General features: G+C 39.5%; 3 protein-coding genes across 4 annotated transcripts in view; all 3 read right to left on the bottom strand.

Annotated features, from left to right (window-relative positions):
- The window catches only part of ulk2 (unc-51 like autophagy activating kinase 2), a 43265-nt gene extending 32186 nt beyond the window's left edge, over positions 1 to 11079 (bottom strand). The window contains exons 1-3 of the mRNA XM_061046058.1: positions 9657 to 11079; positions 3388 to 3480; positions 3158 to 3199 (exon numbers count right to left, since the gene is read on the bottom strand). Coding sequence (XP_060902041.1) covers positions 3158 to 3199; positions 3388 to 3480; positions 9657 to 9746 — 225 coding nt within the window. The 5' untranslated portion in view covers positions 9747 to 11079. The remainder of the gene's footprint in view (positions 1 to 3157; positions 3200 to 3387; positions 3481 to 9656) is intronic.
- Positions 11080 to 12960: 1881 nt separating this feature from the next.
- Positions 12961 to 14673, bottom strand: tmem97 (transmembrane protein 97). The gene is made up of 3 exons (XM_061046061.1): positions 14474 to 14673; positions 14232 to 14376; positions 12961 to 13403 (listed from the first exon to the last, which is right to left on the bottom strand). Exons 1-3 carry the CDS (start codon positions 14588 to 14590, stop codon positions 13153 to 13155), a joined length of 513 nt encoding a protein of 170 aa, XP_060902044.1. The 5' UTR covers positions 14591 to 14673; the 3' UTR covers positions 12961 to 13152.
- A 650-nt stretch (positions 14674 to 15323) lies between these two features.
- Positions 15324 to 23222, bottom strand: si:ch211-167j9.5 (tyrosine kinase receptor Cad96Ca). Of its 2 annotated transcripts, none has more exons than XM_061046060.1 (12): positions 23083 to 23222; positions 22651 to 22749; positions 22069 to 22150; positions 20903 to 21125; positions 20474 to 20612; positions 19598 to 19696; positions 19345 to 19505; positions 19117 to 19254; positions 17987 to 18095; positions 17217 to 17316; positions 16048 to 16147; positions 15324 to 15934 (listed from the first exon to the last, which is right to left on the bottom strand). In XM_061046060.1, the coding sequence occupies exons 2-12, from the start codon at positions 22685 to 22687 to the stop codon at positions 15821 to 15823; spliced, it is 1302 nt and encodes a 433-aa protein (XP_060902043.1). In that variant the 5' UTR covers positions 22688 to 22749; positions 23083 to 23222; the 3' UTR covers positions 15324 to 15820. The 2 variants fall into 2 exon arrangements, with proteins under 2 accessions (XP_060902043.1, XP_060902042.1); XM_061046059.1 differs by having other exon boundaries at positions 17987 to 18098; positions 23083 to 23221.
- Positions 23223 to 23284: the final 62 nt, after the last annotated feature.

Below are 23284 nucleotides of genomic sequence, written 5' to 3' on the forward strand. Positions count from 1 at the left end.
ACTTTTGTGTGCTACAATTATCCATGAATACTGTATCTTTATGGATAAAATGACAACATCAACAAATCAATTAAACCCTCATGTTTGTTTTTCATATTAAAAAGCTTTCAATTAAGGAATTGGTTTTTGATGACTGATACATATGGATATTTAGAACCAGTTTTTTAAATCACACCGACAGTATAGATGTCACAATACCAGACTTTTAAACTTCAGTAAGATACCAGAAAAAAATCTAACAATAGCAATATCTACATTGATATACAAACCGAGTTTGGTACCAAAACGTTGCCAATGTATTTGTGCAACTTTGGCAGTGTCACCTTCTCTTCTCTATGAGTTTATTGGAGACATAAATGGTACTTTTGTATATTCAAAAGGACTTAATAAACGTCTGTATTTGCTGACCTGTGATTTTGAATGGAACCCAAAAAATCTCCAAACAGCCTGTTTGAGCACACATTTTCTGAAAAGTGGAGCAGGCAAAAGATGGAGAGGATGGACATTTCTCATAATTGGGAGGTTTGTAGACAGACTAGAGACACATATACTGTGTTAGAAAAACATGACAACTAATGGAAGTAGGTCAATTCTGCTGTGTCCTGCCTGCAGAGTAATGACTGGGCTTCTCATCGTCAGTAATCTGCCTCTGGAAGAGTTTATTACATCAAATGGTCTGATGGAGGGATGAGGAGACTGGTGGAGGAGTGGATGGTGTGTTCAGGAGGGTCCCTGTGGGAGGCTTACGCAAACACAGGAAGAACCTCTACTATGTGGGAAGTGCTTTATCATCGCTTCAACTGTTTTCATCTCCTTTTGTATCTCCTTATAGGAAGTGAACTAAATGTAAGCATACATAAGCACACTTAACTTCTACTAAATCTACTCGTGAGAAATATTTATGACAGAAGAGAAGTTTCCAGACGGGGAAGATATTCAGAATTAGCTGTATTTAATGTTGTGTTCACATCAGCAGAAACCACGGACTGTATAAAACATGAATGTAGTGTGTTGGTGACGTTAACCGTCGGTTACCAAAGAACCCAATGACGGTGCTATCTCAACCTGACTTTCAATCAGTCGAGTAACAGGCAAAGAGGTGGAGCTGAGGAGGGTCCTAAGCCTCCTGGCAAACATCTACAACACACCCACCAGTCAACCAACTCAGCCGTGCCTCTAATTATGCAAATATATGCAAAACACTTCGGGATAAGCTTCATGAAATCAGACTGAGTTATAAAAAAGATCCATCCTGCCCATATAGTTTTAAACAATTAATAAATAAGATATTGATACCAAAATTCATCTTCTAAACAAGTCTGAAACATGTTTTAATTTCTGCTCTAAAGTGGACATTTTAATATGAGACCTAATGGGGATCCCTTCATTTTGGCACCAGCCTCAAGTGGACACTCAAGGAACTGATTTTTTTTTTGCCATTCAGCATTGGCTTTGTTTTTTAAAATACAAGAGGTTGCCACATAACTCAATAGCTGATGTAAGTCTGATTTACTGTTTCTTACAGCTGTCCAGAATCTCTGGTGTTGACATGTTTTACATAAAAAAATACATATATGTAGAAGCTGTTCAACCACTGCATGAAGGCAATCAGACACATAACACACCATCGGTCAGGAAGAAGAAACCCATCTCTCTGTGTAGAACAACTGACAGCATCTTTAATGCACCAACGATAGATGCTAGAGAGAGGAAGCTATGAAAAATACAGAGTCCGATATCCTGCCTCAAGCAGCAATGTCTGTGTATTTTCAGATCACATTCTTTTCTATCCACCTCGGTTTGAAGCTGTGATACCAGACTCCAGCTCCAGCGTTGAACAAGAGAACATGGGTTCACAGATGAGCATCAACCAGCGTACTGTAGACGTGACAGTGTGCTCACTGTGCTGCCTTTCACATTCAGTACAATGCACTCTTCTCTACTGACTCATACTTTCCACAGGCTTCACAGTTTAGTCGAAAGCATTGTAAGTGGTTTGTATTGGTGTTGTAGTCTTTTAAAATCTATTCTTAGACATGCAGGCATGAAGTTGCAGTTTCACATCGAGCTCTCTGAAGTCCCAATGAAAAAAGATAGACAGACAGATGTGGCAGATAGCTGTTTTTAGAAACCAATCAAAGCATGTTTAAGCATGGTAATCTGCTGTAAAATATTCCCCTCAGATGAAATGACTTCTTCTTCTCTGAAGCAACGCAGATGTTTTCAAACTGAAGCAATACTCTCCATAGTGGAGCATTTCAATCTAATCCCAGAAACCCTGTTTGATTCAGGGAGGAACTCAAATGTTGTAAGGCAACTACAAGCTAATTCCTGTCTTACAAAACATACTTTTTGATTTAATTCAATTGTCATCCATAATCTGAATTAAATCAACAGTTTTGCTGAAGTTGCATCATGCATCTATACTGAGCGGGTTGGTATCATGGAGCCCTTCAGGGTGACACATGACCCCGGCTGCTCACCTTCTTGAGGTTCCTTTTTGCAATAACGACCCGCTCACTATAATTATCTTTTTCCTTAACAAATAGAGCCAACAGTTTGGTATAGTTGGTATGCCTGACTCAGAAAACATTAAAGTATGAAAATCTTCTAAAAGCCGCCAGTTTACATAGTGGATTCTGCTTGATTGTCCGGGGTGTAACTTGATGCAGGGAGCTTGTATTGACAGGATATCTTATGTCCGTGTTTTAAGATTGTTTACTGTCACTGTGGTGTTGCGGCTCGAGTGCTGCAAGATCATGTTTTTATTTGACGCAGCAGACCGACTTTGTAGAGGCTACACATCCCAACTCTGACAATCAGACTGATTGGACTGAACGACTGCAATAGTTGAGCCCTGAATCAGCCAGCTGTGTCGAGAGAAACAGAGGGGAGTCTTACTCAGCACTAAACTGAAGGACTCATCAATTGTTACATTGACCCTCTTGAAGAGATTTAAGGATGTAGATTTATTTGACTCGATCAAGCTTTTCTGCCCTCATAGATACTGGAACATAAAAAGGTCCTTGACATACCTGTCTGCCTTTAAATACCTCTCTGAGAAAACAACACGGGATGGAGAGGAGAAATCATGTACTGATAAAAATTAGTCACTCGTCTCTTAACTGATTTGATGAAGAAAAGATTAAAATCTCACCTGGACATCGTAAAGTGCCACAATGTTTTCATGCTGCAGCTCCTGAGTAAAAAGAGAAAACATGATGGAAGATAAGCAGAAGCTAATGGAGTCACTTCTAATGACATTTCTATCCATACACTCAGAGCCTCTTTTTCTGTCGAGGGAGCAGACTAACACAAGGTCAATATCAGATTGTTCTTTGATTGCATTGACGAGATAAATGAGAGGCAATTAAGGGTCATGCTCACCTTCAGGATTTTGATTTCCTTGCCAAGAAGGATCTGGGACTTGGACAGGTTCTTCTTATTGATGCTCTTGATGGCCACCTCCCAATCTGTCTTCTGCAGAGAGGATAAGAGAGTGGAAAGAACAACAACTTAATACAACTCTCTGTGAAATGTCTCATTGCCTAGCTTCAAATATACGTGAAAGCATTTGAATTCAGACATGCAGCACACCCAGAAAGCTTCAGGACATTTTTAAGAGTTTTGTGTGTGTGTGTGTGTGTGTGAAGAGGCTAAATATATATACTGCTCCTTCAGCTGGATATTTCCGGCATTCTCAAAATCAACATTCAACGACTACAGGAAGAGGCGCATGAACTTAAGGGAGAGCAAACTTGTAAATACAGGTGGGTCCCACAATCCCTCACGATGTTGTTTAGTATGGGTGACAAGCCTCCATGGATCCTGGCCTTTTTCTTTTTGTAATCAGTGGACTTAAGAGGAAACAGACGACATTTACGTTTGTTTGTTTTTCTTAACTTTATTGTTTGTTTGAATGAAATAAAATTCACAAATAAAATGTACACAACTTAAAAAGATGATGGTGAATAAGCTGCTAGCTATTGCTTGCCGTCTAATTCTGTAAGCGATTACTGATTTATTATTTCAACGCTTTTTGAGGTACAGCTTCAATGATAAGTGGATTTATTTGAATATTTATTTCAGTTATCTTTCAAGTAACATTTGCCGGTTGAAGCACCCTCAATTTGAGGGTCTCCTGCTGCTCTTTGTCATTTTTTACAGTAAATAAAAAAAGGTTTTGGTTTTAAGTGTTAGTTGAGGGAAAAAAAGAGACTTGAAGACATTACTTTCGATCATAGTGAGAAGCATTTTTCACAATTTTGTGACATTTTAAAGACTTGGAGATGAATTCATTCGTCATAAAAAGAAACACCAAAAAACGAGTCATAAAACGACAGTGGCAGCTGACACCAACTGCTGCAAACATTTACAGTAGCTGCCTTAACCTCTAAAAACGTGTATTATAAGTTACTTACAATCATATAGTTTCCCTCTGAAACTGACATTTCTGTATCAAAAATGAATTGCTTTTTAACATGTACTAATGATATTAACTGTAAAGATTATAAATGAATTACTTGAACCATTAAGTATATGACAAGACGTCACAAAAACTAGCACTAAGGGTTTAGTTCAACTTGCCTTTACCAAAAACAATGATTTATTTTAAAGTAATTTTGCACTAAGTTCACTGCCAATGAGAACCCAGAGGATACATCTCTCTCTGACTGCAGTGGCACTTACATTTTATTTGAAAAGAAAGTGACATTTAAACAAAAGAAGTGCGCTCTAAAAGCCTGCTGGCCTAAATTACTCTGTCAGCATCTCTGTGTGATCGCTGGCCTGAAGGACGAAGGAAATTTTATACGTTCCAAAAACACCGGGTCACTTGAGTTTCTGACAGACGGACCAGCCTATCGCTCTGAATGACCTGCTGAATGACGAGGCACTCAGATGACAGCTTTGAGCAGCGGCCAGCCTACTTACACTAAAAGCTAACGATGGAGGAGAGGGGACTATTTTTTTTTTTTTACCCCTGTGCTGGGATAATGTTTCCAGATGAGCTCCTGGAGCAGGTATAAAAAGACTTTCGGCGGTCACATGAGCTCACAAGCTCTCAGATCATGTGCTGCACATGCAAACACACAGCTGAAGACACCGAAATAAACCCGGGAGAGAACGTCATAATGCCCTTGAGAAAAAACACAGACTTGAGGCTGGAATATGGCAGAGGACAATGACACAATATTTTTACTATCATGATCGATATTGGTCATGAACTATCGCTGTAATCATTATCATTAATTATTGTGAGTAACTTGATAATGCTTCTCTGATAATGAATCTCAAGAAATGAACTCCGTATCACAGGAAAACTAGCATTCTGGGGCTGCTGCACATTTTAGCGAAGATGTATTTCTCATCACTTTCACCAAAAGACTGATGACTAAAATGCTTCATCCAGTTTAATTAGAAACTACTTCATAGAAGCCAAGATCTAAAAAGCTGACAATGAGCTGACTTCCACAAATTGAGTCAACTGGCTTCATGAAATCAGACTGAGTTAAGACGTCAATTGGAAAAAAATAAAGTGCGCTCTGATGTGCAGGGGGAAAACTGCCTGACTGCTGTAGTTTTTCATTTTCAGTAACAGGAAATCAGATCTTTCTATATTAATTAAAATGTCCAGGTTTATTATTCTTATTGAAGTATCTGTTCCCGAGCAATCACAGGATAATTTTATTGTCTGGCCCCACATAGGAAGTTAAATAGAAGCTAAGGACAGTATACTATGGATAAAAAAACGACATGTTTCCAAGTTAATGTGGGTTAAAGGAGTTTGTCCTTGTCCTGCGGGTGCACTACACATTGAGCCTGGCACAGAACCCAACATATAGGGTAAGAGTGCATGAGTGTGTGTGTGTGTGCGTGTGTCTGTAATACACTGCCAACTGAGCTGCATCCATCCCCAGATCACTGACAGCCTGTCCAGCCAAGTGTGTCCGAGCTGCCGACACTACACCCCAATGAAGAAAATAAAAGATGTGACCTCCGCTCGACGGCCCGTCATGTAATGCTGGTGGGGTGAGGAGAGGACGAGGGAGGGGGAGAAACCAAACTAATAGCCGGGTAATGCACCACATAATGAGGAGCGAAGTATCGCAGAGTAAGCAGTTCCCTGCACAGACAGGAACAGGAGCTTTCATTTTCCAGAATACCGCATGATCTCATTTATGAATCACAGCTGATTATAGAGCAACAAAGAGATCAGCGTCAGCAACACTGCAGCCAGACGCTGAACTAAAGGGTTGTGTAAGACAAGAGTGTGAGAACAAGACTGACAGCAGAAGATACCAAAGGAGTACAAACGTCCTCTAAAAGTTCTTGATTTTATCACTGACCTGCTCAGATTGTAATTCTAAGTGTCTGACATCACAGAAAGAAGCCCAACAGAGATAGACCTTTTGTCAGAGTCAGGTGGGGTTTCTTTAAAATCAGATATAGCCGTTACATTACTGTCTTCAAAGACACCTGACCCCACTGACAGAAACACTTATTTTACCTTCAGAACACAAGAGTTACCGTACGGCTGCTCCTACAAAAAAAGCTCTTTTTTAAAGGTTTCTTTAGGGCTTTTCCATGCCTATATTTAGAGACAGGAAGGAGTCAGAAATGGGGGAGCGAGAGAGAGTGGGGAACAACATGCAGGAAAGGAGTCACAGGTCGGATTCAAACCCAGCCACCCACCTGGAGGACGACAGCCCAATACAGGGCGTGGACTAACCACTAGGCTACCGGTACCCCCCCTAAAAAAGCACTTTTGATTCATTGAGTTACATGTTTTGCAGAGCTGCAGAAGGTCAAACTGTTGCAGAAATATGTAAAAAGTCTGTTTTACAGGATGAGAATGTTGATTTTTGGCACCTTATTCCTACTTGTGGAGTGTTTGCTGTTAACTGTGTATTGGGAAATATCCTTACAGAGCACAGCAAAAACACAATTAGCTAAGTGCGCTACCTTATCTCTCTTGAGCCTTTGCATGATTTGAAATGATTAATTTTTTAATATCACTGTTACAGAACCAACGCCAGGTGTAACATCCAACACTCCTCTAAGCAGTGAAGCGATTCATCACTTCTGAAGCATGCAGGTGGCTCTAACCTTTCTGCTCCTCCGACCTGGACGGAATTATCCTATAAATAGGCTAAATGGCACGCAGATGACAAGACTTAAACAGTTAATACACTGATCACGCGCTAGGGAGGCATTAACAGCAGTCAAGGGTGTGCTCCCAAATGAGAAGCTTTTATTGAGGATTGTTTGCAGTGTAATTGTTCAGGTACAGATACAAGGTTTGGAAATGAGAGTACACCAGTTTATGCAGCAATGAAAGCATTAGCCGTGAAGAACGTGAACTTATGTAACAAGAAATAAGTTATTCTTGCCTGCTCCAAAACAGTATCCTTAACAGCAAGCTGCACTTTACAGCCACCGATAGAGCAGCAAAAACATGAGGAATTTCAGGTCAATTATCATTATTACAAACAACAACAACAGTGCAGAGCTAGTAGAGGAAATAACATAAATGAGAGCTATATGCTGAATGAAGCAGTTTCCCTTTAAAATGCTCTAAAAGACAAAGATCGTCCTGGGGGTGCTACAAACCCAGCTGCTGCTAATGTTAGCTTAGCTTTGTTTCAAATAAAGATTTCTGGAAAACAATAGTATCAATACCAAAGCTTTATTAATACTTCATATCTTCAGTCAAATTATTTATCAAAAGCTGCAACGAGCAGAAGAAGGAGAGCGTTGTCTAAATTGCATAAATACATTGCCAAAATATTTGTGCAATTTAGACAGTGTGCAGAAGTTTGCTGCAATTTCTGGTAATTAAAACCAAAAAAAAACTCCCCAATATTGGGTATCTAGGACTTGTATTTTTGTTGCAGTTGTATCATAACAGATATAGTTTGAATGTTAATGGACTTGTAAGTTTTACAATACTTGTATTTGGACACCTAGTCTTTACTGAAGTTTTTTTTAACAGGAGTTGAATTATCCACAGAGGTCTCCTTCCCTCCAAAACATAAATACAGATTTGGTCATTAAAATTTGTTTTGAAAAATATGAAATAAGCAGCTTCAAGTTAAAAATCCTGATTTCTCGAACGCTCTTAGCAGACAGAACAGAGAGAGAGAGATATATGTCAAACAAATCTTCCACACAACATTTGGGGTGTTAATGTATTCATGTTCTTTCTCAGTTGGGACTGACTGTGAATCAGAAAACAAAAGAAATCACTCACTTGTCACTTATTCTCTGTATTTAATATGTATCTGTTCATGTTAGAGGCTTTACGGCTTTAACTTCAGCCAGGCCATACAACAATGAAAACAATCAAATCAAACCCATGTAGGATTAGTAGTAATGTTGTCAATATTCTCTAATCTGGTATCACAACAGTATTTGTATCAGCTGCTTTGTAAAGGATAGACCAGTATGGGAACTTCCTGACTGTGAGAGACGGTACAAACTGCCCTGCCCCGCTTCAGCTGCAGGGAGGGATGTGAGGCTCTAATGTGGCGTTTATTGAGGACTTCAGCACCATCTGTTTCACACCAGCAGCAATGGGGGCAACGTGATGTCATCTCTTTGCATCTCTGTCACACGTACAGAAACAAACCCACCATCAGCATGTCCTTCTGTGATAAACAACCGCACCCTTATCAAATGGTAATGTATCTATGGTTTTACTGTGATGGATTCTTGCTGTTATGGTTACATTGCTGTATTGTTGTTGGTTGTACTGTGATGTTATATGCATTGTCATTTTGGAAATCATGTTGACCCCAGGAAGAAAAGCTGCTGTCATGCAAAAGCTAATGGGGATATAAATAAAAACAAACAAACCACTATATCACATCTCAATTGGCTTGCATTAAAAGCACGATGATTCAATGGTGTCCTTTTATTGACAAGGCTTATCTGGGCCAAATTCCCACCTGCTTATCCTCTCTTCATCTTATTGGATGGAAATCACAGCCTTTATTTGTTTGACATTTTTGAAGCAATATTTTGTTCCATTGGGGAAAAAAGCTTTTAGATTGAAGCAAGTACTGTATGAAGCAATCTATATACTCATCTAAAATCTATTTTTATGGCAAAGCTGTGTGTGTAAGCGTATTATTGTTACTTTAACCTTCGTCTGTTTACTTGTTTATTGTTGAAATCATGTCTTGTTACTAATTTGGCCAGGTGTCCCTTGTAGATGACATTCCTGATCTAACTGGTGAAATTAAAAATAAGAAACTATGAATGTGCAGCGTTACATAAGGGAGACTTGCATCCTAAAAAAAGGAAAAAGGAAAAACACTGCACCCCATCCTCCCCTCCTCTTTACGTCAGCGAGTCATTCACTGCTGCCTGACTCATCCTGGTTTCATGAATGAAGCGAACCACATCAACACATTTATCCAACTTACTGCTAAAATAACAATAAAAATCCCCTGTGAAAGCCATACATCTTCATTTAGATGTTCAATCCCACAAGCGGTGCAGTTTACCACCCCCCTAAAATTGGTGACAGCCTGTATGCTGCCTCTGCTGCAGAACTGCATCCTGCATTGACCCAGATTTGCAAATGAAGCTTGCCCTCTTTTTCCTGCAAGAGAAGAGGGAGAAGAAACACTGTAGACAAGCTGTGTATTTACCTTTCTGTGTCTTCCTTTGAACACCACGGCGAAGGCTCCATGTCCAACCAGGTCTTTTCTGCTGTACTCAAAATCCCCCACAGTCTCCATCGTGATGGGCTGACGGTTCAGCTGGTGGGTAAAACCTTAATGGTTGCCTTGAAAATAATCCTGGAGCAAAAAAATCCAGCGAGTCCTGACAATGCTTGTTCTTCTTGCACTGCAGCTTTATTTCATGATGGGCTGCTAGTTCAATAGTTCATTGATTCAGAAAGTTTTCAAGCACAACTTGTCAACCAATGTTGATTCCAGCTTCATAAATGTGTTGATATGCTGCTTTTCTTTGTCATTTATGACAGCGAATTAAGAATATTTAAGTTTCGGGCTGTTCGTTGGACAAAGAAGCAATCTGAAGACCTCACTTTAGGGTGCTTGGAAATTTCAATAAGCCTTTTCTCAAGTATGTGACATTTCATAGACTGATCTTGTACCTCATCAACAGATTGATCAATAATGAAAATATTCTTGTTCAGCTCGTGTGCCTTATTATTGCATAAAGGAGAGTCACAGTCAGGACATGGTGCACTCACATGCCCTCGTATTAAGTGTGATGGGATGTTTGTAATGTCACACAGAACAGACTGAGCAACAATCCTGAGCTGAACAGATATCAGTGCCAGCTCTCAGTCGCTGACCCAGTTGGATAGATGCAATCCAGCTTTGCGTTTTTTTACTCTCCAAGGAGCCTCACAAGCACACTGTGTGTCCCCAGTCTCCAAAACGTGTTGAGGGGGACAGTCTACATGATGCCAGCCCTGCAGGACATGACCGTGCAAAAGACTGAGAGCAGCTGCAGACAGCGAGCTATCTGTTAGCTCTACAGTGACATAACAACGCAGAGGCTGCAACACATAGCGTCATAGCTGCTGCTGCAAACATGCTTACAATAACATGGAAATAACACTGGAATATCTGATGGCTTGTAAAAACCTGATTCTTTACGGAATAAACAAGTTGTAGCAGCCTGTGAAGCTAGCAAAACATCAGTGAGCTAGCATCAAAAATATCAAGGATGCAACAGAAATGTCAACACACACACTGTTTTCTTATCCGGAGGCGTTAGTCCTTATTTTCATCGAGAAAGGTCCACAAGAAAAGAGATGTCTCCTCTTGAAGAAAAATCAAAAACAAGAGGTTTCATCCACTGAGCATCATTTTCCTCCGACAAGAAGACTTCGTTGTTTTCCCTCGTCGTCAAGTCTCAAAGGACAGATAACCTTAGCACTGTCAGCAGCCGTCTCCTGTAGTTAAACGTTTATCCACGTTTATCGACTGCTTAACCAGCTAGTTCACTTCTACTGTACAGCTTTTATTCTCTGTACAGAGCTGTCACAACAAAACACACGGCAGCGGAAGGTCCTCTCCTCCTGCCGATGACTTAAACAATACTGAAATCTAGTGCCCTGCTCTGCTTTTATAACGTATCCCTCCGCGGAGGCCGGCGTAACATTACCCTTCCGCTGAGAGAGTTAGACCCTCTGTTGCGTCTCCCAGTAGGGTTTTTACAAAATAATGGATCTTCAGTGAGTGAAAGATTAGTCAGCCATAACAACGACTTTTATGTAGTTTTAAATTTTGGATACTAAGGCTATAACAAGGTGACATTCTCCAATAGATTTGATTTGAGATGTACATGATTCCTAAAAAAAACATCCCAAAACACCTGTAATGTTTTGAATATGCAGAAAGTTATGAACAATACAGTTGAATAATTAATAGTCATTCAAAAATAATTATAATTTCCTATATATAGTAAATACATTTCCGCCATAAATTAATTCAGAAAAGGCACAAATTGTTGCATAAAAATTCACCAGAATGCAGGAAATGAAGTGTTTGACGCTCCAACAAGTTGAACTTGATGCAGCACGAACCCAAAAAGTTATTTTTAAAAAGTAATCAATAGCCTAAACTTGAACTTTAGGTGTGTGAAGAGAACCTTTAACCTTGACCTCAGTCACATATCTCAAGACTCACAACACTGATTAAGTTCTGACAACCATCGAAATGAATTAATGTTGCCATTCAGTGTTGTCTTACATAATAAAGAAAACATGAAAAAACATGTGAAAATAATTTAAGTTAAAAGAATTCATTCATATAACCTAGTAACAAGCTCCATAAATGAAACATGTGATATAGCCTAATTTACAGTGCGATATGGCTATTTATCAAGTCATACATAAAAAACAGTTAATAAATAAACGTAGCCTATGTAATCTGTTTTACATCATACTTTTTATGTAGGCCTATTGATGTTTTGTATATACTCATTCTGCTCACTTACTCTTACACTCTTTTATTTAATTTATTTCAACAGTCTTAGCTTCTTAGAAATCTCCCACTTTGTTGATTTTAGGAGCCTTGTATTCACCTGTCCTCTTGTTCTGTAAATGATTTGTTGTCTGTCTCTTGATTGATCCATTGATTCTGTTATGACTCTGTGTCGTTGTAATTGACCCCCAATTCTCTTTCGAGATAAATGTGGAATGAATAAATCCAAAAATATATATGTATATATATACACATATATATACACACAGCATATTGTAGGCTGTGTGAGACACAGACACTGTGAATATAAAGGTGAAGCAGGGCTGAAGGGCGTCTTGTCAGTCAGTTTAGATTTGACGCCCTCTGGTGGTTGAAAACATAAACAGGTCTGTAGACAGTAAATGTGTGTATGTGCCCTCACAGCCTAACATTTTTTATTTTAATCCATTATCTTAAAATATATTTAGACTACATAACACTGCTCTGTTCTGTTTTAAATTTGATCTTCTTTGATGTTTAATGCTTCGTTTAAATCATTTAAATGTGAAATTGCAACCCAAATTTTGTGGTATTTTTCAACCAATGAGATTTAGAAAACGGCAAATTGTGCAGATTGGACATTAGACAGTACACGTGGGGGGGGGGGGGGGGGGGGGGGGGTGAACCCTGGTACCTGCAGAGAAGTCAATGAATGTTCCTCGTGGCGGGTACAGTTCATGTGATGGAAATCAACAGAGCAGGTCAGATTTCATATTGTATGCATCGCCTGAGAAATGGTTTTATATTACTTTTTTAGACTTTACAACAGTCTTTGTAAAGTCTGTGTAAAGTTCAGCAGGGTCTTATTTGCATTTTTACATGTTCTAAATAACAAATTAAAGGAATTAAAAGGTATGCTTGTTTCATTATTATCCTATATTGGATTGTACTGTAATATCAACATGTGATACCTCTGTGTATTTGCCTGAATAAAATGTATAAAAACACCAAATATGTTTCATAAACATGTGTTTACTTGAAAAAGAAACATTAAAAGTGCTCGTTTGAAAATGGCATTTTACCTTAAAATCACAGTGATAGTCAGTCTGAGACACAGGCTCACAAACAGATGAAATACACAGATACAGAGATTAAGGTAGAAAAGGTAAAAAAATAAAGTTGGATAAAGTCAGAGCACATTAGGTCACTTCTTCTTGGTTTTGGGGGTGTGGTTGTACGAGGCGGAGAACAGCATGGTGAGGAGCAGCAGCACAGGAACCAGCAGGTATGGAGCGTATATGGAGACCAGCAGCCAACGCTCCTGCAGGGTCTGAGGACCCGGGTGGGGCTTCAGAGGGAACTTGTAGAAGAGGATGTGAGCGAGGATCGGGACCAGCGTGGTCGCAACATGAGTGGAGTAAATGATGGCAGGAGTCCGTATCCACTTACAGCCGCCTGAAGGACGAGAAAGACCAGACAGATACGATGAGATAGAACTTTATTAATCACCAAGGAAATTATTGTGCAAGATTGAAGTGCTGAAAAAACAAGTGTGACTAGTCCTAATGGGAATTTAAAAACAATAAATAAAATATATATATATATATATTTTTTTTTTTTATTTAACCAGGAGAACCCCATTGAGATTAAGAATCTCATTTACCAGCGTCCTGGCCAAGAGGGGCAGCAGCAGCACAACACAAAATTACAGACATAAAACACAGAGTAATTACAAACACAGTTTAACACGTCTGGAGTCACAGAGCAGAAAGTTACTGGTCAAAGCATCTACAACCTGAAGCTGAAGACACATGTAGCCTACATATATGTAACCAAACTGAATTGACATGTTTGCCTACTTTTTCCTCCTCAAAGGGAGACCCACTTATGTAAGTACAGCAAATATCCAAGAGAGGTCAGGTTTGATCTGGTTTCTTAGCGCTGGTCTCTCAAGTAAGAGACGTGCCAAACTCCATTACAAAAACTGTCAATTTAATGCGCACTGGTTCAACTGAGACACAGGTGCAAACTATAGTCATAAGTAGGCTAATGGCTCATTTATAAGTCATTTAAGTCTACCTGTGATTCATAGGATGTTCTCAAAGAATAAAACACTTTAAACACTCTACAGGTCTACTCTTTCACAGAGTCTAATAGTGATCCAGAGACGGTGCCAACGCGGGATTAAAACTGCAGGTTTTTGATGCAGGTCTGGCACAGGTCGCAATTTAAATGCGCGGCAAACACACAGACTTTACACCTTACGTTTTTCTGTTTACTGACCTTTTAGGAAGGCATAAGATGCGATGGGAAAGAAAGCTAGCTGAAGCAAAGCCTCGCAGAAAATGAAGGACTTGAACCACTCCGGAGGATCCAGAACCATCGGGTCTTTGAACTCCTCCGCGTACCAGCTCAGAAGATCCTTCAGCTGCAGAAAAAAGACAGATTCAGAGTGTGACAACAGAATCAGCTGTTACTACAAACATGAATACTGTCTGTTATGTCCTCCTAGTTCAGGTGCTTACCGGCTGAGGGTACACATGTCCGGGCAGCAGCGCTTGTAAGTCAATGAATAAAGTGATCGGGATGTGAGAGGCGAAATAGAAGAAAAATACAATCTCTAATACACGTAGCAGAGCCATTGTCTTATACTTATGCAGTGCAATAGGCAAAACCGAGACCGAGTGAGTTTAAAGTGTAAGTGTGTCGTAGAAACGCGTGTTCCCGTGACAGATCTGATTGGCTCATAGGAGCAGATGTGGGCGTTCCTGAACGCACCATTCGTCAGCAAGGGAAAGGTCAGACTCAGTGGTCATGCTGTTTTAGGTGAGTCTCCAAAATACACTTCGCTCACCCTTAACCAGCAGAGACTGACTAAGACAGGAGTTCCTACACTTTTCATTTCACGACTCTCAGGGTGCCAGAGACTGGGGACCCCCGCTGTCCCGGATGTGGTTAAGACCAGGACTGTAAATGTGAGTTGAGCCATAACTTAGTAGTGCATAGCCACACACGCTCAAACACATTTTATTTCTGTGTTTTTCTCAGAATACTGAAAAGTCAGAACTAATAACATGATTTTTTTCAGTGGCCCTATTATCTTCCATCTAAAACAACCTAAAACAATAAAATTAATTAATATAGTTAATCAATTCCTAATTAATTGTAAGAAAGGCTAGACTCAGAATACAAACAGCTGATTTTGATGTTCTCTGTCTTCTAACTGCTTCAGTTTTCTTTCTGACTGCTTCAACTTGCATTTCCTTCAGAATATACATGATGTGATTTTCTGCTCCTTCTCTAAATGTTTCACCAGCATCATGACCTCTTCAACCTGAACACGTTTCCTTCAGGAGGAGGAAAGGAATGGAGGAGTACACAAAATGATTTTTAATCATGAAATACAAATCTTTAAAGCCATAGCATTGGTTCCATTTAAGGTACATTTTAAATATTATAAGAAAACATATCAATGTTTAAATCATAGACTGTATAAAAAGATGGATGACATGTCGGTCCCCCTAAAAAGAAAACCAAAACACTCAGAGCTCCCCCTGCTGACTGGCTGCAGTATAAGCTCCGCCTCCTCCATGTCAACAGATGGGACACGGGTCACAGGATAATCTAGATACATTTTTCTGAAACAAGGTGTTCACTCTTCTGAGAAGTTTAGTTTGAATAAATTACCTGATGCTATTTAACACCTTGATTCACAGCTTTGTTTACAGATAAGACTAACATGTTACCGTGTTAAACAAGAATATAAAAAGTTCATTAGTCACAACATTAACAAAAGAAATGTAGCCATAGATAAACATAGTCTTAAATGTTAGATCATAATTGTCCTTGGTCTGATGCCTTTGTACATTTATTCAGATGTGATTTTCATCCTCGAAGGAGACGCTGGCTGCTCGCAGACATTTAGCTTCGTGATATTCAGCTTCATCTTTCACAAAAATCTGCGGACTCGCAACATCCACATAGTCCTGAAAAAAAAAGCCGGAAAAAAATTTTTCATTTCAAGAAAAATATATGAGCAAATTTGTCCAAGCTGCCATATCACATAGAAGCATGCAAACAATAATGAGTCATTTCTTACCGAGTCGTTTTCGATGATGTTCTCCAGCATGGAGACGATATCTGTGAACGAGGGTCTCAGAGTGTACGGCTCCAACCAACAATCTCTCATGATGTGGAGACTGTGGGGTTCAAGGTGATTTGAGAGATATGATTTGATGCTAGTCAAATATTATACAAGTACAAAAACTGTTGTGAGTTTTGGGTCTTACAGTCAGTATGCAGCTACAGCTCGATTAGGACATTTAAAAGGAATACTGTCCTTGTCCGCGGCAGCATGCAAACACCGAGGAAGAATCGATTTATTGATGGAAAAATGTCTGATTCTGCTACGCTGGGTGGCGATATGCCCCCTTGAGCTAGTAACTACTAGACCTTTAACAGGTTTACCCTAATAACAAGTTAGCAAGTTAGCAAACGGAAAAGTGGTGGTCATATGTCGAATGGTGAACATGGACAACTTTACAAATCTGCCCCCGTCTCGCCCCTTTATGCCTCTATTCCCACCTCCAACACCTCAAGGGTAGAACAACTGCACCGCACCATTCCTTCTCTGTGCATTCAACATTGTGGACATGGTGTAACACGAGCGTAAAACTCTCTTCTTGAACTGGCAATGTAAAAGAGTCTTAAGTGAAAATCTGAAGTTTCTACCAGATTAAAGCTGCAGAAAACAAAATGGGTATCATGATGCTGTAGTTTGAAAATAACAGAGGAGCCTGGAGGGAGATCTGCACACTTTACATTACATCGAGAGCTTATAATAGATCCATCAAGGTTTATCTCAGGCTGAAAAAGAAAATGTGTTAAAGATGAGCGTTGATATCTAGAATTGATTTACAGTACACCTTTGTATCATTTCTGATTCTCAGATGTTAACCGTTAACTAGGAAGTGGCTGAATGCTAACGTTAGCCATGTTCTGATTGTTGCTAATGGATTATGAATGTGTTTTAATCCATAATATATCCAATGTCTCTCCAGGATTTCAGTTTTGTTGTTTCTTATCAATCAGGAAGCTTTGAAATGAAAGCAGTTGCTCAGATTTGAAACGTTTACATGACTTGAACGTAGAACATGACATTAAGACACAACAACATTAGAGCTTCTCATCCTGAGCCTGATGTCAAGGTAAACATGGCTCCCGCTTGGATTATGGTCTATAAAAGGAGACCGTCAGTTTTTCACATACATCTCTGGTCGGCATCCTTCTGGGTTTGTGTTCTTATGGCCGATGCAGATGTGATACACCACTGCATCCGACGTCTCCAGGTTCGGGTACGGCAGTGTACCTGAAAATATGTGAAAAATATGTCATCACTATAAACCGTAATCGCTGTCCTAACTTGGTATGTTTTCATTTCATGCATTTTATATATCAGAGACTAATGAGAAGAAAATCATATTAGTAAGATAATACCTTAAAATATGGACAGTATTCATTAGGGCTGGTTAAAATAAAATTGATTCATCAATGCATATCAATTATTGTTTTCCCAATTCAATATCGATTCAGGGAAATCCTGAGATCTATTTTTATCGTTGTAATGACGGCCCTCTCCACTGGGGGCGCTGTGGGTGCAGTGAATTCAGGTCAGGCACAATTGTGCACTTTAGATCATACTGTACTTTAATGTTTTATTATTTGCTTATGAAACAATAATGCAACAATAAAATATATTTTTGAGTCAGTTTGTTCTAAGTCTATACGGACAATGCACACACCATTATTTACTTTATTAGGTACTGTGATGAGTTATCTGGGTATTTCTGTCATCTGTATGTATTATTAAATTAATATCGAAGCATACTGATCAATATCAAATTGAATCGTGACCCAAAGAATTGAAATCGAATTGAATTGTGAGGTTGTGGACAATACCCAGCTCTAGTATTCATATTTACATAAAAAGAGGCTTCAAACAGGCCGAAGAATCGAAATGACACGAGACATCAACCCACCAAATGTCTGCATCTCCCACAGCACGATGCCAAACGCCCACACGTCTCCCTTGAAGCTGTAGTAGTTGTTCCTGAAGTACTCAGGAGGGTACCAGCGCAGCGGCACTCGCTGCTGGTGGAGTTAAGGACAAAAAACAAAAAAGTGATTTATTACTCAGATATGTAACCCACAACAGAGAGGAACAAATGAAGATTCATAAAAATGTTTGGAGACATTGATAACTGTGATATATGAGGATGGGCTCATGTTGGAAATAATGAGTAACATCAGTGTCTCGTCAATGACATCCTTAGTCCTAGTCTTCTATGAATCAAAGCCACATGTCTCTGAAACTGTTGTTTCCTGTTGCAGAGGATGTCAGCCTACACACACACACACACACACACACACACACACACACACACACACACACACACACACACACACACACACACACAGCCTGATACTAAAAACCTTGGTCTGAATAGCTTACTGAATAGCACACACTGTACAGGTGTTGAATGCTTTTATAAGTCATCCATTTAGATTATATAAAGGCTGAGAGTTGACCGACAGGTGGGCATGTAGTAGCTGTTTGCCAGGAGGCTTAACTCCACCTCTTTGCCTGTTTCAAGATTGATAGAAAAGGTATATGGTGAACACCATCTTTGGGCTTCATTACACCTCTTCAGAAACCAATTGGTAACATCACTGAGACTACGTCCATGTTTTATACAGTCTATGGTTCCGCCTTTGTCAAGGAAAACAGCCTTAAGGGTTTTAAGGTGGCACATGGACTGGGATACCAAATTTCCCTTACCAAGAGGGGGCAGTCAAAACCCCCAATATACATGGGGGTTGTCATCTTTAACATGTTTTAAATGTTAGTAAATAAAGTAGAGTGATCAGTGGAAACTCAAGACTCGACTACACCACTGGCCAACATGTACTAACATTCTGAAATGGCAGGCTGAGATTCATGTTGATCCACCAAATGTGCAAATTTAAATTAAATTTAAATGACAATTTTAGCATGAGGTCAGTGAAGGCCAGTTTTGTGATCTAATCTTGCTAAGTAGTGGGAAAACTAAAAGCCTAAGATTATCAAGGGTTGTACAACAGGAGAATGGACGATAGATGAGCGTCTTACTCGAGGGTTTCTCCAGCGGCTGCTGCGGCGGCTCGTCATACTCGTTAAGTCTCGGGCCAGACCGAACTCGCCCACTTTGACCTCCCAGGGAAACTTGTTGACCATGATGTTCCTCAGAGCCAGGTCACCGTGAATAATCTGCAGAGAACCACCACAACAGTAGTCTTTGTTTAGTAGGTGCTTTATATATTTGAATCTTCAGCCGAGTGCTTCACATTACTCTGTTACCATTTTGGAGCGCAGGTGCTGCAGGGCCAGAGCGATGTGGTAGGAGGCGATGGTGAGCAGGCTCTGCAGCTCCAGGTCTGCACTCAGGCGGACTCTGTTGGTCTGCAGGAAGGTCCTCAGGGTGCCGTAGCTCACGTACTCCATGATTAGAATGCTAGGCTCTGCACAAACACAGAGAGGATGGAGAACTCATTTACCCTTTTATCTATTTCTATTCGACCGTAGGAGCAGATAGAAGTCTGTGTTCTCCCACCCTCAGAGGTGTTCCAGTCCAGCAGCTGCAGGATGTTCTTGTGCTGCACCAGTTTCCTCATGATGGAAATCTCCATCTCCACATGTTTGGGACGGACTCCTAATGACAAAATAAGACACATAAATCCTCAGCTGTGTGTTTGATTAAAACATTGAAATCTGAAGTAGATTGTCTTTACACTGGAATTTATAGCTTTGATACATTACTATTAGAAAACTGTATGAAATATTAAATGAACACGATACAATACAGCAGCAATGTTTTAGGAGCAATTATAGTGCTATTGATTAATTATTTATTGATCTCCGGACATTTGATCTCGTCTTTCCTTTGTCTGGTTTTTACTGAAGACTCATTTCTGTCTTGTTTTTATCACCAAGTCTTACTGACTGATGGTATACTCTTATTCTTATCTTACTTTTACTTTACCTGATTGATGATATAGTCTTATTTTTCATCTTGTTCTCACTGATGGGTTTATTTATCTTATTTTTACTAAGGGCTATTGTCTTCAGTATTGAGCACTGTTGTCACTTCATCATGTTTTGTCCTGTCATTTGTTTGTAAAAGGAGCCCGACTCTCTCACTGTAAACCAAATAAAAACTACGGGTACAAATAAAGTCACCTTACTTGCCTCCCCTTATTAAAAATCTAATGATATCCATATCTGTCTTAGTACCATGACAACAACAAGTCCTACTTCCTTTGAATTTGAACTCCTACACAGTGTCCACTGTTGGCTACAGCGATGCAGTTTGATTTGTTCATCTGCAGGTTTGAAGATATCTGCCTCTATTTTTTCTGGGTCATAACTTTGATGTTGGAACTACTACTTTTACTACTACTCTTTACTTTTTTCCAGTAGAAATATGTACCTTCTTTGCTGATCTTGCAGGTGAACAGGTTGTGGCCTTTACACGTCCCTCTGTTCATCCTGGCCTGGTAGAAGACGCCCTCCTTCCCCGCTTTGATCAGCTGCAGCAGGTTCAGGTCCGACTTGGTGAAATGAGGACTCTAAGTAGCAACAAGGAAGAGACAGAGACAGCATGCTAAAAAGACAATTACAAGTTTTCCATTGGGAGAACTGGGCAGCAGCTAAAGAAATGATGCAAAACCAGAAACACATAAATCTAAAATGTGCTGCCTGTGAAAGATGTGCAGCTCAGGGCTAATTTAGAGAAACATGAATGAAGAATAGTGAGAAACATACAAACCCAGAAAACAAATGCTCGAGAAAAATGCTGCATTCAAATCTCTCTCCACATCATGTAAATCAAAGATGGAGGTGTTTCTGTCAGTGTTACCTGCTGCAGGCCTTTCCACAGCCTCCTGGAGGACAGACGCATTTTGCTGCTCTGCTGCAGGGGGATTCGAGGACCCTCCTCTTCTGCGCCCTCTCTCTCTTCCTCCACCGCTGCTGGGTCCGGCCTCAGAGGTGTGCTGCTGGAAGCGTCCAGCCGAGGACCGACACCCAGCGAATATCTGCTCCCCTTCAGGTCTTCATACCTCTTTACCAAAGAACAATATCTGCAGGGAAAAATACGACAACCAACCAATCGCTCAAACTTAATTCATACAGCACATTTCAGACAGATTCAAATGCAGTTCAAAGTGCTTTACAAAATGATTTAGAGTCTAAACAACACCCATAGGAATTCAATAAAATAACAATTAAAAAAAAGATGGATGATGACCAATAATAAGAGAGAGAGAACTATATTTAATGTTAGTAAAATATGTTTTAGAAAATAAACTCTAATCTGATAATGTGATGATAAGAAATAAACACAATTTCTAAAAAAAAACGTAATTCAAACACTGAAATGTTAATTTAAGAGAATAATAATAATAATAGTAATAATTAGCTTAGTAATAAAAAAACATACTGTTATAAGAAGATTAAATAAATTCATTTTTAGAATAGATTTAAAATCTCAGTTCTCTCAGCTCCTCTTTAAATCTGTTCTAAAGTCTCAGAGCGAAACAGCTGAAGGCATCACCAAATGTTTCAGTTCTTTTCTGTGGAGCAACAAAAAAAGAAGAACCAAAGGATTCAGAAACTAAGCAGCTCTGAAAGGTCGTCTGGTGCCAGGCCATGTTGTGCTAGGAAAAGCCTGCAGCAGGAAACTCTGATGGAAACACCTCCATCTTTGTTATTACATGATGCAGAGAGAGATTTTATGGTATCTTAACTTAAGTCTTTAATCTTAAAATCAAAAACTTTAAGTGAAGCTAAAATAATAATACAAATGAAACTCTAATTCAAATGTTTTCCCTTTATCATCATTAATGTTGTTAATGTTGTCATACATAAAATGAAAAACCGTCTATTACTGTAAAAAACTAAAGCTCACTTATGTCTTAAATCTTGATTTTTTTTCATCCAACTTTAAGTGCAGCTCAAAACAGGATGACAATGGCGACAGATGTTGAAAGTAAATCTTTGTGAAATGATTCCAGCCTCTCTTACTTTCTGAGATAAATGGCAGCGAGCAGCGTAAACACCACGATGGGGAAGGAGACGGCCCCGATCAGACTGTAGAGAGGCCAACCTGAGAGACACGACAGGACAATCACAGTCAGCTTCGTCAACATCTCACACACTGCAAAAACTCACATCTAAGCAAGTCCCATTTCTAGTCAAAAATATCTCCTTACACTTATTATTACATGTAAGCTTCACTAACAGGTAAAGTGAGGAGAGAAATCTTATTTTAAATATAAAAATTACAAAAAGTATAAGGCCTGCATTGCTTGTAATGCGTTTTTTTTTTATCTGCCATCGGGAAAGAAATTGATTATTGATATTGTTGAGTATCTTGAAATGAGATGTACTCACTAATTCAGGTAGCACATCTCAGTCATCTGTTACTGCCCCGTTGGCAGATATATTTGACTTATTACATGTTTATCTGGACTTTTCAGGTGAATGTGGCTTATGTTAGACGTCAATGAATATTTTTGACAAGATGTTAGACAAACACACTTGCTTAGATTTGATTTTTTTTTGCAGTGCAGTGTTTCAGAGAACAAACGGGGATGTAGATCTCACCTGAACAGGAATGTCTAACAGTGGAGTTGCAGTCCATGTTGTCTCCTGCTCAAAAAGGCCGGTTCTGGTCAAAGAGCATCACTGAATCCTGAACTGATCCTGAAAATAACATCAGAACAAAACATCATGCTTTTGAACAAAAGGAAGACAACTGAGATAAAGAATATCTCAAAGTTTTAAGTTCAGAGCTACAGTGGTTACATTCTGACAAAACTAAAACACAAAAAAAGAGAGGACACACAAAAAGCTCACAAACTCACATTTAATGCGTTATTATGATATAAATCAGCCTTACCTGCGCCTTTAGAGGAACTCCACTTAAAGGAAACTCATCTTTCACAGATGCTGATCAGAACTATAGTCTGCTCTCTGGCTCCGTTCTGCACGTTTTCACAAAATAAACATGGAGCTACTTTGAAAAGGCTGTGTTACCTCTCAAAGAAGCGTGTGGTGGGAGCCTGCAGCCAGTCTGTATTGTGTCAGGGTGTCGACCACAACATTCGCAGAGGAAATGAACAGAAGCAGCAGGTGGTTTGAGCTGCAAACACTCTTTTTGTCACACTATACCTGATGCTCAGCAGGAGGGTCGTAGGCGTTATATACGTTTGATTTGAGGGACTTTGAGAAAGTGCTG

The sequence above is a fragment of the Labrus mixtus genome, chromosome 9 (genome assembly GCF_963584025.1).
Source record: "Labrus mixtus chromosome 9, fLabMix1.1, whole genome shotgun sequence".
Lineage (NCBI taxonomy): Eukaryota > Metazoa > Chordata > Actinopteri > Labriformes > Labridae > Labrus > Labrus mixtus.